The sequence below is a fragment of the Natrix helvetica genome (assembly GCF_964273705.1).
Source record: "Natrix helvetica genome assembly, chromosome: 1".
In the NCBI taxonomy this organism is placed as follows: domain Eukaryota; kingdom Metazoa; phylum Chordata; class Lepidosauria; order Squamata; family Natricidae; genus Natrix; species Natrix helvetica.
The window spans coordinates 208,640,953-208,656,237 of record NC_138548.1 but is presented as its reverse complement, the minus strand read 5'-3'; the positions used below and the strand labels follow the sequence as shown (position 1 = coordinate 208,656,237).

At 39.8% G+C, this 15,285-nt stretch overlaps 1 protein-coding gene across 5 annotated transcripts in view; it reads right to left on the bottom strand.

Moving 5' to 3' along the window:
* The window catches only part of TNS2 (tensin 2), a 166,345-nt gene that overhangs the window by 30,987 nt on the left and 120,073 nt on the right, over nt 1–15,285 (bottom strand). For all 5 annotated transcript variants that reach the window (XM_081934417.1, XM_081934415.1, XM_081934414.1 and 2 more), the window contains 2 exons: nt 10,367–10,496; nt 4,063–4,128 (listed from right to left, as the gene is read on the bottom strand). In XM_081934417.1, coding sequence (XP_081790543.1) covers nt 4,063–4,128; nt 10,367–10,496 — 196 coding nt within the window. The remainder of the gene's footprint in view (nt 1–4,062; nt 4,129–10,366; nt 10,497–15,285) is intronic.

The following is a 15,285-nucleotide window of genomic DNA, read 5'->3' as shown; positions in this document are numbered from 1 at the left end:
ATCACTGGTTGCTTGTATGTACACTGAGAACTTACGCACCAGAGACAAATTCTTTGTGTGGCCAATCACACTTGGCCAATAAAGAATTCTATTCTATTCTATTCTATTCTTCTATTCTATTCTATTCTATTCTATTCTACTCTACTCTACTCTACTCTACTCTACTCTATTCCATTCCATTCCATTCTTCTGATGACAATGTTAAAATCTGGGCAAAATTGGTCAACTACTTAAACTGTGGACATGTTTATCTCTTTTTCAGAGAATGGATATGCACCGGGACAAAAATAAGAAAGCAAATTCTGTAACTCTCACAATTCTCTTAGTAAATATAGACATACTGATCTAAGAATATACTAAATACTTTCAAACGAAAACCTCAGGTCTGTAAGACATAGTGATCTTTAGCAATGCAACAATTAAATTGCCTTCAGAAAATTATTATAAAAAGATGCTACAAAACAGAGATAGGAAATCTTATTGCCCAGTTCCTTGAGCTGCTGAAAGACACTGGGAGATGACACAAGGACATTATCAGGAGAAAGCCTAGTGGAAAATGTCTATTTTCTTTTTCATGGGTTGGAGTTATTTGAAGAATGAAATAGGAGAATGTCCTTTCAAAAGGGGGTTAAGAGTAAATGTGAGTTATTTGTCTCCCTGAGGCCTCTCTGTCCTATTCGTGTGTTTATTTGGGAGGGGAGGATGAAAAAATAAACATTGTGATATTAAAATTTAGCCTCTAAGCCAAAGAGACCAACCAAAAATAGAATTTTATTGTTTTTCATTCTGCAAGAACAAAACCTTCTAGATTGTGGTTGGCTGCATCTCTTCTTCTTTCCATTTCCTGCTGCCTTCTCAACTCTTTGTCACAATCACAGAATATATACTACCCTGACCATAATTTCAATTGAGAAAACATGCAGCAGGAAAGGCGGCTGGCAGCCGATGCTCTCTCTGCTGCCAAAAGAGCCATAGCTGGTGCGATAAGAATTAAGAGTCTAAGCAAACAGAAAGCCGCCTTATCTCCTCTGCTAAGTCTTGAACTCCTGAAAGAAAGGTTAAACATTGAACAAATACCTACAAAAATAAATAGATCCCAAGGCACTTTCTCTGCAGAGAGATCAATAGAATTTCCAGGCCAATAGCTGCATTTCTGCATCTCCTGCAGGCTGGAGTCCAAAAGGGAGAAGCTTAACGTGACTCTATTGGGCTGTGATAAATGATTGGTGATGCATTCAGTGGGCTGGTCTTACTCTCAGATGACCTTCCCCCAAAACTGGTGCCCTCCAGATGTTTTATTACAACTACAGGAGTTCCAGGCCAAATGAAGGTTGACAATTCTTATCATCTGGAGTGCTGTTTTTGATTAATTCCATGCCTCCATCATATTTATCTATTTGCGTTTCTACTCCATATTTATACGCTGTCTCCAATCAGCAGCCTTCCACATAGATGTGACCTTGCTTTACTTCAAGAAAAATGGATGTGTCGCAGGAGGAGCTGATGTCGCAACGACACGACGTGTGATCTTGGAGCTCCAAGATCGCAGTCGATACTTTTGGCGCTGGATGGTCCTTTTGGACCTAAACCGTCCCTAAGAGACGGTGATAGGGAAGAGTATATCCTGCTGATCTCGGGAACACGGCAAAGTCCCTGATTGATCCAGGAGAATCTCTTTTTGCCTGTGACAGAAGCGCTGCCATTGAAGCTGCTGAAGTTGGGACAGCTCCGGAATGGGAGGAAAACGGAAAGAGAAAGTGTGTCCATCTGGTGCAGAAATATTATTATAAAAGAGACTACCCCCAAAAAAAATTAAAGCTAAATTAAATTTGAAAACAGAAGAGAAAAGGCAGTGAAATTAAGCTACATTAGACAGTGTGTTATCCTTTTTTTTAATTTTCTTTTACAGATGGAACTTTTGCAAATGTTTCCTATTCTTTAAATTGAATGGATTAGTTTTTCTTCTACTACTTTTTATATTCTTTTTTTATACCTATGGATTAAAATCTTTTTCCTTATTTTTATAATGCTGGATTGGATGGGTTTTTTTTTGCTCCATTTAAGAATTTTGTTTTCTTTAAGCCTGGAATATAAAGAAGATATAAAAGGAATATAAAGAGGTGTAATAACAGAGGGAAAGGAAGTAACACTGCCAATTGGAGGCTGGAGGCTTGGAAAGCTTGGAAATATTTATTCTTTTTTCTCTTTGATCATTTGATTTTGCATTTCAAGGTTCCTCAGCTTGTTTACAGAGAGTGATAGTGAGAAGAGCATGGGTTGTTTATACAGGTGCTTTTCGGGAGCTTCATTGGCAGCCGGAGTGGAGTGAAAACAAAGCCTTGTCTTGAAAGATTATAAATGAACTTGCTTTAAATTTAATAAAAAGTTTTGAATGCCAGACTGGCAGTGTTTACAAGTTGGAAGAATGGTGCAACATGAAAAAAGAAACCTTAACATTGCAAAAGATTATGTTTGAAATTCAAAAATTATTAGAAGTAACAGAGAGAATTGAGAAGAGATTGGAGAACATAGATCCTAGAACAGCAAAATTTGATGGAAAAATTGAGGATCTTCATCAAATGAAGAAAGTGGAGGTCAGAGCTCTAAAAACTGAAGGAAAAAATAAACAAAGAGACAGGAAAATTGTTGATACTGACAGTGAACTGAGCGTGGTTGGAAATGGAAAGAGTGGAATATGGAAAGGGGAGATAGATGGACTGGAGCTCTACCCCAGATCTCAAAGTATAGAAGAAGAAAAGAGAGAAGGATTGATGGAACTAAGGAGAGAAATTTTGTCAGAAGCACTAGTGATTACCAAAGATAAGCTGATCGAAGAAGCAGATGGAGGATTTCGAGCTTATACAAGATATGCAATAAGCAATAAGTTGCGAAGAGAAGTCCATACAAAACTTACTAAGGAAATAACCAGAATACTAATGCCACAAATGGCAAGAGACATAAGACTACACTATTACTGGAAAGACATAGGTTAATGTAGTGAAAGCTTATAATAAAAAACTGTCAAATTTAGTTAAATCTAGAGCATTATGTATAAAATGAAGTGATAATGGATACAGTTAAATAATTGATTGATAATGATAATAATGCGCATATATATATATATATATATATATATATATATATATATATATATATATATATATATATATATATTGGTTTGATAAGAGGGAATTTGATATAAATCGCAAAAGGTGACTAAGAAAGGAGGTTTAGAAACTCTGTTATTAAATATAACCAATTTTTATATTAACATGTTATAAAGATGTAATGTTACTGGATGATATTGGGAAGAGCTAATGGAATGCCATTATGTGGTTTTGCTTTAAATTTGGAATATTTTATATAAAAGGACATAAAAACAATTATAGTCAAATGAAGGTTGAGGTATGATGATAGTAATATATATATATATATATATATATATATATATATATATATATATATATATATATATATATATATATACATACATACATACACACATACACACACACACACACACACACACACACACACACACACACATATATATATATATATATATATATATACTACTGTGAAAGACAGAAATTGGTGAATGTCGACTTTCACCGGTGAATGTCAACACATACCAAATACGTAGGGTTAGGATTAGGGTTAGGGTTAGGGTTAGGGTTAGGGTTAGGGGTAAGTATTTAGTGTAAGTCATAAATAAGGGTATTTAGCAAATATTTCGGACATTCACCAGATTTCTGTCTTTCACAGTAACATATATATGATTTAAAATATCTGATTTGATATGAATTGTAGGTGATGACTGTGGAAGGGATGCATGGAAGTTTTTGTAAGCAAACGACACACTTTCTACAATTTGTAATGGAAGATGGTTTTGTGGTTTTTGTGTGTGTGTGTGTTTTGTCTGTTTGTGTTTATTCAAAAACTTTTTAAAAATTCTTTAAAAAAAAAGAAAAATGGATGTGTCCATTTTCTGTCTTCTTTAGGACTCAAAGGGTTGCTTTTCATTGAACTACATCCATTGCTCTTTAACTGCTGTTCACTCACCTTTAATTTTCTCTGGACTAGAAGAGAAGATAAATTCCACACTTGCTTCAAAGGGAAATCTTTCATCTACGGAGGGAGGAAGAAAAGAGAAATAGTTTGGTACATTTGGCCTGAACTGTGTTTAGCCAAAGTGTTCGCTTTCCTTATATGTCCCATTTCCATAGAGACTTAATTTATAATTCTTTATTATGATAATAAATGCAATAATGCATTTGTCTAATAAGAGGATAATTCCAAAGAATGAATCACACGAAACTCACACAAAATATACAACACTGTGGGGACCATAGAACACTTTTTGGCCACGTGACTCCAGGAATATTTTCAAGAGAAGAAACAAAACACAACCATCATGAAAACAACACATCCTGGGATAAGATACAACTATAAATCACACCAAATTGCATATGCATTTTAAAAGCTGCATCAATGCTCCCAGATGGATGCAATCCTGAATTGGATGTCTAACTGAATGGTTCTGCCAACAAGCTAAAGCCATTACCACCAATTAAAAATTCCCCTTAGGGAACCATTCTAGCAATCCAGAACCAGATGCCATTAAGACCTCAAGAATAACAATGGCATAATAATCACGCAAGCTAACAAAGCAGCTGTTGTCATTGTGAATAAGGTGGATTACATCAAGGAAACCAAGAAGCAACTCTCCAACACCACATTATATCAACTCACTTCTTACAATAACATAGCAGAAATATTATGCAACTTGATAAAAGATTTCCTAAGAACAAACATTGTTTTTACATGGAGACACCGCAAGAGTCCTGATTAGGCATTTTCTACCTACTTGCCAAAATACACAACCCAAGTAAACTAAGCCATCCCATTGCTTGAAGCATTAGAAAGATCACAACTGGAAAATCAGGTTTCATGGACTTTGTGTTCAGACTTTATACCACTAGCACTACCGGCTACATAAGAGATCCCACAGATTCCCTAAAAAGACTGGATATCATGGATGGCCAGCAAAACAGCGTCATTTTAGCCACCATGTATGCTGATAGATCTCCAACAAACATGGGACTTCAAGCCATCCTGGACATCATCACTATGCCAAAGAACATGCCTTGCCAACAGACTAAGTTACTTTGTACTCACCCATAACTACTTCACCTTTGACAATGCAAATGAGTAGCACAGCTTCCAAATGAGTGCAGCAGCCATGGGCACACAGAAAACTACTCCATATGTCAATATATTTCCAGCTGATCTAGAGCAACACTTTCTCATGTCTTACCTCCTTCCTTTATTTGAGATTTACTAATAACCTTTTCATGATTTGGACCCAAAGAATTTCTCATCAAATTCTATCATGATTTTGACCTCCAAGCCCCCATGTACCTCACCTTCCCCCTGTGTATAGAATACGTTTATTACCACAAAGTTGCCAAAAAGAAGAGGGAGTCAACTTCTCCAAAGCTCCTGAGGGCAGGGTAAGAAGCAATGGATGAAAACTAATCAAGGAGAGAAGCAACCTAGAACTGAGGAGAAATTTCCTGACAGTTAGAACAATTAATCAGGGGAACAGCTTGCCTCCAGAAGTTGTGAATGCCCCAACGCTGGAAGTCTTTAAGAAGATGTTGGATAGCCATTTGTCTGAAATGGTACAGAATTTCCTGCTCTTAGGCTTAGAAACCATCTCTAGCTTTGGATTCTTATTTGATTGAGGATCTTATCTGCCTGAGCAGGGGGTTGGACTAGAGGACCTCCAAGGTCCCTTCCAACTCTGTTATTCTATTCTATCTTTTTTTTTTTTCAAAAAGTTTTATTGGTTTTTTTAAAAACATTTATGTGGAAAAGGGTAGGTGGAATTACAAATTTTGGCAGTTGCAAATGTGGCAGACGCCCCCTCCCTCCAAACTCCTAGGTTACATCAAAATATCAAATCTTAATACATAATCATAAAAAGTCAGCATCTTAATTCTAGAAAGAATAATTTTCAATCAATCTATATAATTATAATATATAGTCTAGTTATAAATTCATTTTTACTTTCGGTCTGTTTATAACATTGTGATTTTCTTATTTATTTTTGTGATCTGAGCTTTCTTGGTGTTGACCCTTCACCCCCCGCTGGCAGAGCTCCGGCCCCTCCCGTGTCCTGTATGACCGTTGTGGTGTCTTCTGTTTTTTCTAGGTTGGCTTTATTTTTTTCCATAAAGGCCTGTGCCTCTATGGGTGTATTAATTCTGATTCTTGTCTCCTCCCAGAATATCAGCATACCTTCAGGCATCAACCATCTAAACCACACCCCCTTCTGGTATAATTTATTCGCCAATTGCGAATAATTTTTCCTTTTTTCCCTAATTTTTTTGGGAATCTGCTTTAGAATGGTTATCTCCCTGTCGCAGTATGTCAATGTTTGCCCCCTTTGCACACCCAGAATTTCATCTCTTGTGGTTTTCCTAAGGAATTTAATGTGAACCTCCCTGGGTACGTTATGTGTTCTGGCATATGCTGAATTCACTCTATAAGCTAGGTCTATCTCCCATTCCATCTGCTGTTTATCTTTGTGTATGTATTCAGCTAAAATATTAGTCATAATGTCCCTTATGTTTTCCCCATCTGCTTCTATTACATTTTGAAATCTAAGATAAAAGGACATTCTCTCAAACTCTATTTTCATTTGTTGGATGTCAAGTTCTTTGTTCCCCTTCTGTAAAGCCTCTACCCCCCCCCCTCGCCTCCGCCACCCCACCCTCCACAAGGTCCAGTCTCTGTGAGTTCTTAAAGATTTGGGCTTGGTTCTGTTTAATTTCATCTTTCATTTCCCTTAACTGTTTCTTAATTTCCTCCTGGCCCTGTAGAATTTGTTGAAGCATTTGTTGAAAGTCTATCTCTGTAGTCTTGGGTTGCATCAGTTCTGTTATCTTTGACTGTGTAGCTGGGCTAGACGTTGCAGACGTTGGGGCAGAAGTAGCAAATCCAGGCTTTCCAGGAGGTGGTCTTTTTGGAGACATGGTTTTTAAAGCAAGGAAATCAGTCAAAATAGAGACTGGGCAGCTGGAGAAGTAGAGCAGGCAGGCGAGTCCAGAAGGCAGAGGATCCAAACAGATGGGGATTTCTTTAGTCAGTCTAGCAATAGATGAAAATTTTTTCCCCAAAGAGTTCAGAAAAGAACAATCCACAAGAGATTCCTCTGGGTGACTCGGAGACAAAGACCGGAAGCCTGAATTTTAAAGGTGGAGTCAGGTTTCACAGTTCATGAAGACAACGGAAGTGTGCCATCTTGCCCTGCCAGCTTTGGGCTCAGAGGCATAATAAAGTTTTAAAAGTTCAAAAAGTTCTCAGTTCACCCATAGGTTCTGGAACTAAGTCCAATGAAAGTCACTTTTATGAGGGTGAGGCATCATTAGTTGGCTCTCCCCCCTCCTCCTTCCCCTGAGGGCGAAAGCAAAATCTTCTCGAGCCGCTTGTCCAAGGGAGGGGGGGAAATCCCCCTCCCTCTAGCCGCACCTCTAGCAAAAGTCCGAAAGTTTAACTTTTTTTTTAAAAAAAATGCTGAAAGGTCCATAAATTCAAAATAGAGGGAATGGAGAAGGGAAGCCTCTCACCACATTGCCGCTGCTTCGTTCAATAGCGCGTTCTCCGATCGGCATGGGGCGAGGCGCGCGCACACGGGCACCCTCCGAGACTGCTCCCCGGTGCCTAGAACGAAGCGGAGAAGCCCCCGCCAGCCGCCGCCGACGCCAGGACCCTCCGCGAGCCGTTCCCTCGGCAGGACACCTCTCCGGGGCATCCTGTGCCCCCCCAGAAGCGGGGGAAGCCCACCGGGAGAGCGGGAGCAGGCAAAGGCTTGCCTGTCGCCGTAGCCGCCGGAACCGGAACCGGAAGTCCCATTCTATTCTATCTTGATGTCATACACAATGGACATATAACTGCCACCTTATACATGTAACCTACAAATCACCATGCAAATCTTACATGCTTCCAGTTTCTACCCAGAAAACATTATTACCTATAGCCTAGACCAGCGGTTCTCAACCTATGGGTCGCGACCCCTTTGGGGGCCAAACGACCCTTTCACAGGTGTCGCCTAAGACACGGGCGCACGCTGCCCTCTTCTCTCTGACAGCCGCCTGGTTAAAAAGCCACCCCCCTCGGCGTTTTTCCCTGGGGGGCTCCAAAGAAAGAAAAAGAAAGTGGGAGAGAGAGATGAAAGAAAAAAAGAAAGAAAGAAAAAGAAAGAGAACTTATGACCACAATTGAACCCAAAATTTTGGTTGCTAAGCAAGAGCATCGTTAAGTGAGTTTCACCACATTTTGTGCAACTGTGCAACGAGTTGGATGCGCCGAACAATGCTCTGCCATTTCACATTGCGCATACTGTCGCAAAATGTAGCAATATAGTTTACTGTTGTTATATTAAGACTGTTACCCATGCTGCATCATGCTTCAAGACAAAATTTCATTTATTTGTAATTAGAAATAAATATTTCACAATATATAATTACATATAACAGTAGCAAAATTATAGTTACGAAGTAGCAACGAAAATAATTTTATGGTTGGGGGTCACCACAACATGAGGAACTGTATTAAAGGGTCGCAACATTGGGAAGGTTGAGAACCACTGGCCTAGACTTTGCTAGAAGTGCACTTCTTCTGAATCACTTGACAGCTGATGGAATTGAATCAGGTTTCCAAAGACTAAACCGCCCACTCAGCAAGATCAATAAACTAATCAAAAGAGCCAAATTGATTCTCAGGGAGGGCCTATTAAAAGACAGGCCGTTAAAGCAGAAAAAGATAACACCACTAGTTGTCACCCACAGCTCACAACTCAAACTGCTCAAATGGCATTATTAATAATTTACAGCTCATACTGGATAATGAAACTTCACTTTTTCAGACACCGGGTGGCAGAGCCGTACTTGAATACAGACAACTCGAAATAGATTCTCCAAGTAATAAGGACCATGGTGCTTACAGGGAAGAAGACACTGCTCAAAACTCAGATTTCTACTTTACCCCCAAACCTCCATTGCATTTACACCAATAGCACCACCATGGACGCCAACAAGTATACTCACAAGTGACAGTCACTTTCTTGTGAGATGGGTGGCTATACAAATATAACAGCCCAGCCCAGCCCAATCCAATACAACCCAACACAATGTAACAAAACAACATAAAACCTAACCTAACCCTAACCCTAACCTAACCCAACCTAACATAAAACCTAACCCTAACCCTAACCCTAACCCTAACCCTAACCTAACCCAACCTAACATAAAACCTAACCTAACCTAACCCTAACCCTAACCTAACCCAACCTAACATAAAACCTAACCTAACCCTAACCTAACCCAACATAACATAACTTAACATAACAATCTAACATAACCTAACATAGCCTCTACAAGGTTTTCTCAAATGTAATAAATGCCACCATCTGCTGACCATACTCCTCTGGATTCTATGAAGGACAAACATTGTGCAAAAGAATTGAAGGATGTAAGTTTAACACAAGGACTCCAAACAAGGTCAAAGTAAGATCAGAACATTTCAACTACCTAGGACAATCTACTGAGGACCTCAGTGACCATTTGGGGAAAAGGGAGACTTTAGCAACACTATTGAACAAGAGGATGCTGAAGTCACCACATGAAAAGTACTGACCACCAGGGGGCAGTATATATGAAAAGTTTCGCCCTCATTGGGACTCATCAAATGTGTGTAGCCAGCTTCCTTTAAGGGGGCCAGAGGTGGTATTCTGCCGCTTTGCCCCGGTTCGGGTGAACCCGTAGCAGCGGTGGTGGGAGGCTCTGCCCATCCGCCCAGAAGTCATCACAGACGCTCTGAGCATGCGCAGAAGTGCCGCGCCCGAGCGCTCCCGGTTCCAACCGGTAGCGAAGATAAGAGGAAACCGTTACTGAATGGGACCCAAATCCTTTAAGAGGAATTGAGCTCACGGACCCTTGTACCATTGGGATGACTACAGTTTCAGGCAATCTCAAAAGGTCTCAACAAACACCATTTTTTCAACATATTATATTTGTTAATCTGCCTCGCATGTAACCCGCATCATTAACCTGTTTCCCCTTCCCCTTCTCTTACCCCCACCCTCGTCCTAATTCAAATCCTTCCTTACTCTTGTCACTTTGTACATTTGATGGAGTGGGCTGCCACTCCCAAAAGCTTATGCCTTTCAGTAAAAGGTGCGAATTGGAAAAAGTGTTCGCTGACTCCTGGCATTTTGCATTACGTGCCTGTAACCGTTTTGCCCCATATGAACACGCATGGCTCTTTGCCTCTCTGTCCCAAAATCCATCTCTCTGCTCACCTCTCCAGGCTTCATCCAACTCGTCTTTGCTGAACCAGAGTTGGGTGCTGTGGATGGTACAAGTGTGAAACTGGACCCGAAACACAACATCTCGCTCTCCCCCCTGCAGATGCTTATGGTAGCATTTCACCTGGAGAGGAAAGGATGACCGAATTAGTAGAGAGCACAGCTGTCCCAGCCATGTGGTCCGGCTTTCTTGAATCTGCTCATTCAAAAGTAATAGTTATTTGCAGACAGTGATCACAAACATACACTGCGTAAAAAGGTCTACATCATAAAAATTTCATCTGTGTTTTTCTATATAGCAAAGCTATACAGGTAGTCCTCGACTTACAACAGTTCGTTTAGTGACCAATCAAAGTTACAACGGCACTGAAAAAAGTGACTTTTGACCGCTCTTCACACTTACGGCCGGTGCAGCAACCCCATAGTCATGTGATTTACATTTACGTGCTTAACAACTAGTTCATGTTTAAGACGGTTGCAATGTCCCGGGGTCATGTGATCCACTTTTTGCCCTTCTGTCAATGGGGAATCCAGATTCACTTAACAACCCTGTTACTAATTTAGCAACTGCAGTGACTCACTTAACAAATGTGTCAAGAAAAGTTGTAAAATGGGGCAAAACTCACTTAACAAATTTCTCACTTAGCCACATACATTTTGGGTTCAAGTGTGGTCGTACATTGGATAGCACACACACACACCACGTTTCCCTGGCAATAAGACTGGGTCTTATTTTCTTTTGGCCTTATTTTCGGGGAGGTCTTATTATTTTTGAGGTGCAGGAGGCAGCGAGCGTGGTAACCTCATGGTTGCTGCTGTGTTGCAATACTCACTACTCCCCCTTTCTGTCTATTGGCAAATACATACCTATTTCCCTGGCTCAGCTGATAAGGAGGAGAGCCTGTGGCTTAGTGGTTAATACATCTGCCTAATATGTAATACAGCCCAGGTTCGAATCCCAGTAAGGATATGGCTAGCTGATGAGAGCTAATTAGCTTGAAATAGATCTATACTAGTCTCCCTTTATTTATTTATCAGCACAAATACAACACAAATATAAAAAGGCAACATTAAAAATATGGTTTTCTACCTGGATGATCTCCTGCAGTGAGCCGATAGACAGAAAGGGGGAGTAGTGAGTTCCCTCCCATATTTGGGCATACCAGGGGTTGTAACACAAATACATACCTATTTCCCTTGGCTCAGCTGATAAGGAGGAGAGCCTGTGGCTTAGTGGCTAATACATCTGCCTAATATGTAATACAGCCCAAGTTCGAATCCCAGTAAGGGTATGGCTAGCTGATGAGAGCTAAATAGCTTGAAATAGATCTATACTAGTCTCCCTTTATTTAATTATCAGCACAAATACAACACACACACACACACACACACACCAGTGGTGGGTTTCAAATTTTTTTAGAACCTCTTCTGTAGGTGTGGCCTGCTTTGTGGGAGTGGCTTGCCGGCCATGTGACCGGGTGGGCGTGGCCAACTTGTAAAATGTGGAGAAACTCACTTAACAACGCTCTTGCTTAGCAACCAAAATGTTGGCTCAGAAACTCTGACATTTGAAGCACGCAAGTCTTAAAGCTGTCAAGTTATAAGACCCTTGCACCCCTAACCCTTTAGGGGTGCAAACTTGACAGCTTTAAGACTTGTGGACTTCAACTCCCAGAATTCCTCCTCTCGCTCTTCATCTTGATGATGTGCGGATGGGCGGGGGAGGGAGCTGGAACCGGTTCTAAACGGCACTGTAGATTTGTGGAACCTCTTCTATAGAAGAGGTTAGAACTGGCAGGAACCCACCCCTGACACACACACACACACACACACACACACACACACACACACACACAAACCTTTTGAGGACTTATAGCAGGAAGGGCATACAAAAATTAAGTTCTTATGCCAGGCTGAATAGAAAAGGCAGTAGAGATGGGCAATTAACTCAATATTTTTGCAGAGGGATATCATTAAATCTCATTTTTAACAAATAATTAAGGCAGCATGTGGGCCATGGCTAATGTGAAATCTTTTCTTTGCAGCGGGCTAAGAATGTTGGCAAGATAGGAAGCCACTGAAAAAGGTCTTTCAAGTAAAACCAATTTGGCCATGGCAAGTTGGCCGTGGTTAGTTGACCATGGCAAGTTGACTGAGGCGAATTGACATAGAGAACAGTATTCAGGTGACAAGCTGTGCTTTCTGTCTTCCAAATCAACTTAGTGTCTCTGGCAAAATATACAGCTACACAGAATAAATTTGAAAAATTCCAGATATGCCCAGTGAGTTGACTTAAAAAATGAAAACAACCTGGAATCTTTACCAATGAACGTGTTTTAAATTTTTGAAGGAAAGGGTACACAATGTGACTCTCTGAATCCACTTTTGAAGTAATCTGAAGTGCGCATTCTTGCCTAAGTATGCAAGAAATGTGTAGCAAGTTCAAACTGAGATCCACCTAACATAGGTAATCTTTTAAAATAGAAATTCCAGTGCCCAGTAGGCAATATCTGGCATACTGAAAATTAGCTACTGAGTGGCTTCTGTGAACTCCTGGATTAAGCACATATACCATATTTATCAAAAATCATTATACCTTATTTATTTTATTTTTTTAATCTAAAGTATGCAGGGAAGAGGAAGAAAGATGATAAAGGGTATGGTAGCTAAATCATTTGACAATTGATTGAGGGAGCTAGGAATGTGTATCGAAAAGAAGGATGGGAGACATGATAACTGCCTTCCACTATTTGAGTGGTTGTTACAAACAGAGGGGATTGATTTATTCTCTGAGACACCAGAGGGCAGGATAAGAAGTAATGGGTAGAAGCGTGTTAAAGAGAGGTTCAACTGAGAATTAAGGAGAAATTTCGTGACAGTGAGAACAATTAATCTATGGAATAACTTTCCTCCCAAAGTTGTGGGTGCTCCATTACTAGAGGTTTTCAAAAATAGACTGGACAACCATTTGACCAGGATAGTATAAGGTCTCAAGACAGAAGCAGGGGGTTCAACTAGGAGACCTCCGAGGTCCCTTCCAGTACTATGAATCTATGTTCTATTCATTCCCAGAATGACAAATACAAGGATAATATTTAAAAAAACCATTTACAATATTTTCCATTGCTCTCTCTGATTAAGTATATGATGTTCCTAGTACTAGGCTCGCTGGAATAACAACAACAACAACAACAACAAATAACAAAATACAAAGACTTACAAATAGAAAAAGAATGACTATGGAAAAGGCAAGCAAGGGTAGTACCAATAGTAATAGGTGCCTTGGGTGCAGTCCCAAAACAACTGGAGCACCACTTGAACATCATAGGCATTGACAAATTTGCCATCAGTCAATTGCGAAAGGCAGCTTTACTTGGAACTGCTTCCATCCTGCAACAATATCTGTAATACCATCAAACATACAGATTTGCCTTTCTCAGGTCCTCGGTAAGGATTTGATAGGTAAGACAAAAATGCCAAACCCAGACTGAACAGCTGGCTGACTGTGCTGTTGTTGTTGTTGTTATTATTATTACTACTACTACTATACTACTACTACTACTACTACTACTACTACTACTACTGCTACTAGTACTATTATTATTATATACTTTCTTCATTAAACATGAAATTCAGCCAACTGAATATTCAAAAATGCATTACAAAACCAGTGACTGGTGCTAATGGTTGATACGGTTTGCTGCCAGCGTCCTAGGTATCAACCAAGTACCTTCTTAAAATATGAGATGTTCCGAGTAGCGTAGTTTTTTGCAGTTCTGCTGGTGTTATTGCAGGAAGCTGCAATTTGTTGATGTATCTTCTAAAATTCTTGGACATGGTGCCAAGTGCCCCGATGACAATGGGTATCACTCTTACATGCTTCATCCATAGCCGTGTAGTTTCGATGGCCAGGTCGTGATATTTCATGATTTTTTCTAGTTCTTTTTCTTCGACTCTGGCATCTCCAGGAACAGCGATATCAATAAACTGTACACTTCGGCCCTCTACAACTGTGATGTCTGGCATGTTGTGCTCCAAATGACGATCCGTTTGTGTTCGAAAGTCCCACAAGATCTTCACCTTCTCATTTTCGATAACTTTTTCCACTTTATGTTCCCATGACTTTCTGGATACAGGTAAATAATATTTTTTACATAATGACCAGTGGATTAATTTAGCAACTCAGTCATGTCTAGCTTTGTAATCAGTTTGTGCAATTTTGCTGCATTCACATATTAAATGTGAAACAATATTAAACCTTCTATTTCTTTCTTGATAGTTCCCATCTTAAGCCATGTCCATGACAAGTTGCCATCACATTTTCCTTCAATGTTTTTTAAGTGCTGTCCATGCAAAGCTTTGGTTTTCCATCTATTTAATCTGTCATCCAGCTGTTTTTCCTTATATTCTGCCTTTGTTTCTGTTGTTTTTATGCTGTTCTCCGTTTTCACAGCCTGCAGCAATTTTTCTGTACTTTGGTTCACATAATCATTCAAACTTCATTTTTCTTCTTCTACAGTTTGATGGATTTGCAATAGCTCCCTATCCCCTATTTTTCTTGGCAGGTACAACCTGTTGATGTCACTTCGTGGATGTAAAGCGTGGTACATATTCAAAAGTTTGTGTGTTTTCCGGTCCAAGTTTTCCAGTTCAGCCAGAGACCAGTTGATGATTCCAGCTGAGTAGCGTATCACTGGAACTGCCCATGTATTAATGGCTTTAATTATGTTTCCAGTATTCAGCTTTGATTTTAATATTTTGTGGACCCTCCTGATATATTCCTTTTGTGTTGACTCTTCGACTTTTCCATTCAAGATGTTATCTGCTTCCAATATGCCTAGGTACTTATAACCATCATCCTTTGCTAATGCTTTCACTATATTTCCATTTCCCAGTTCTATTCCTTCTGTTTT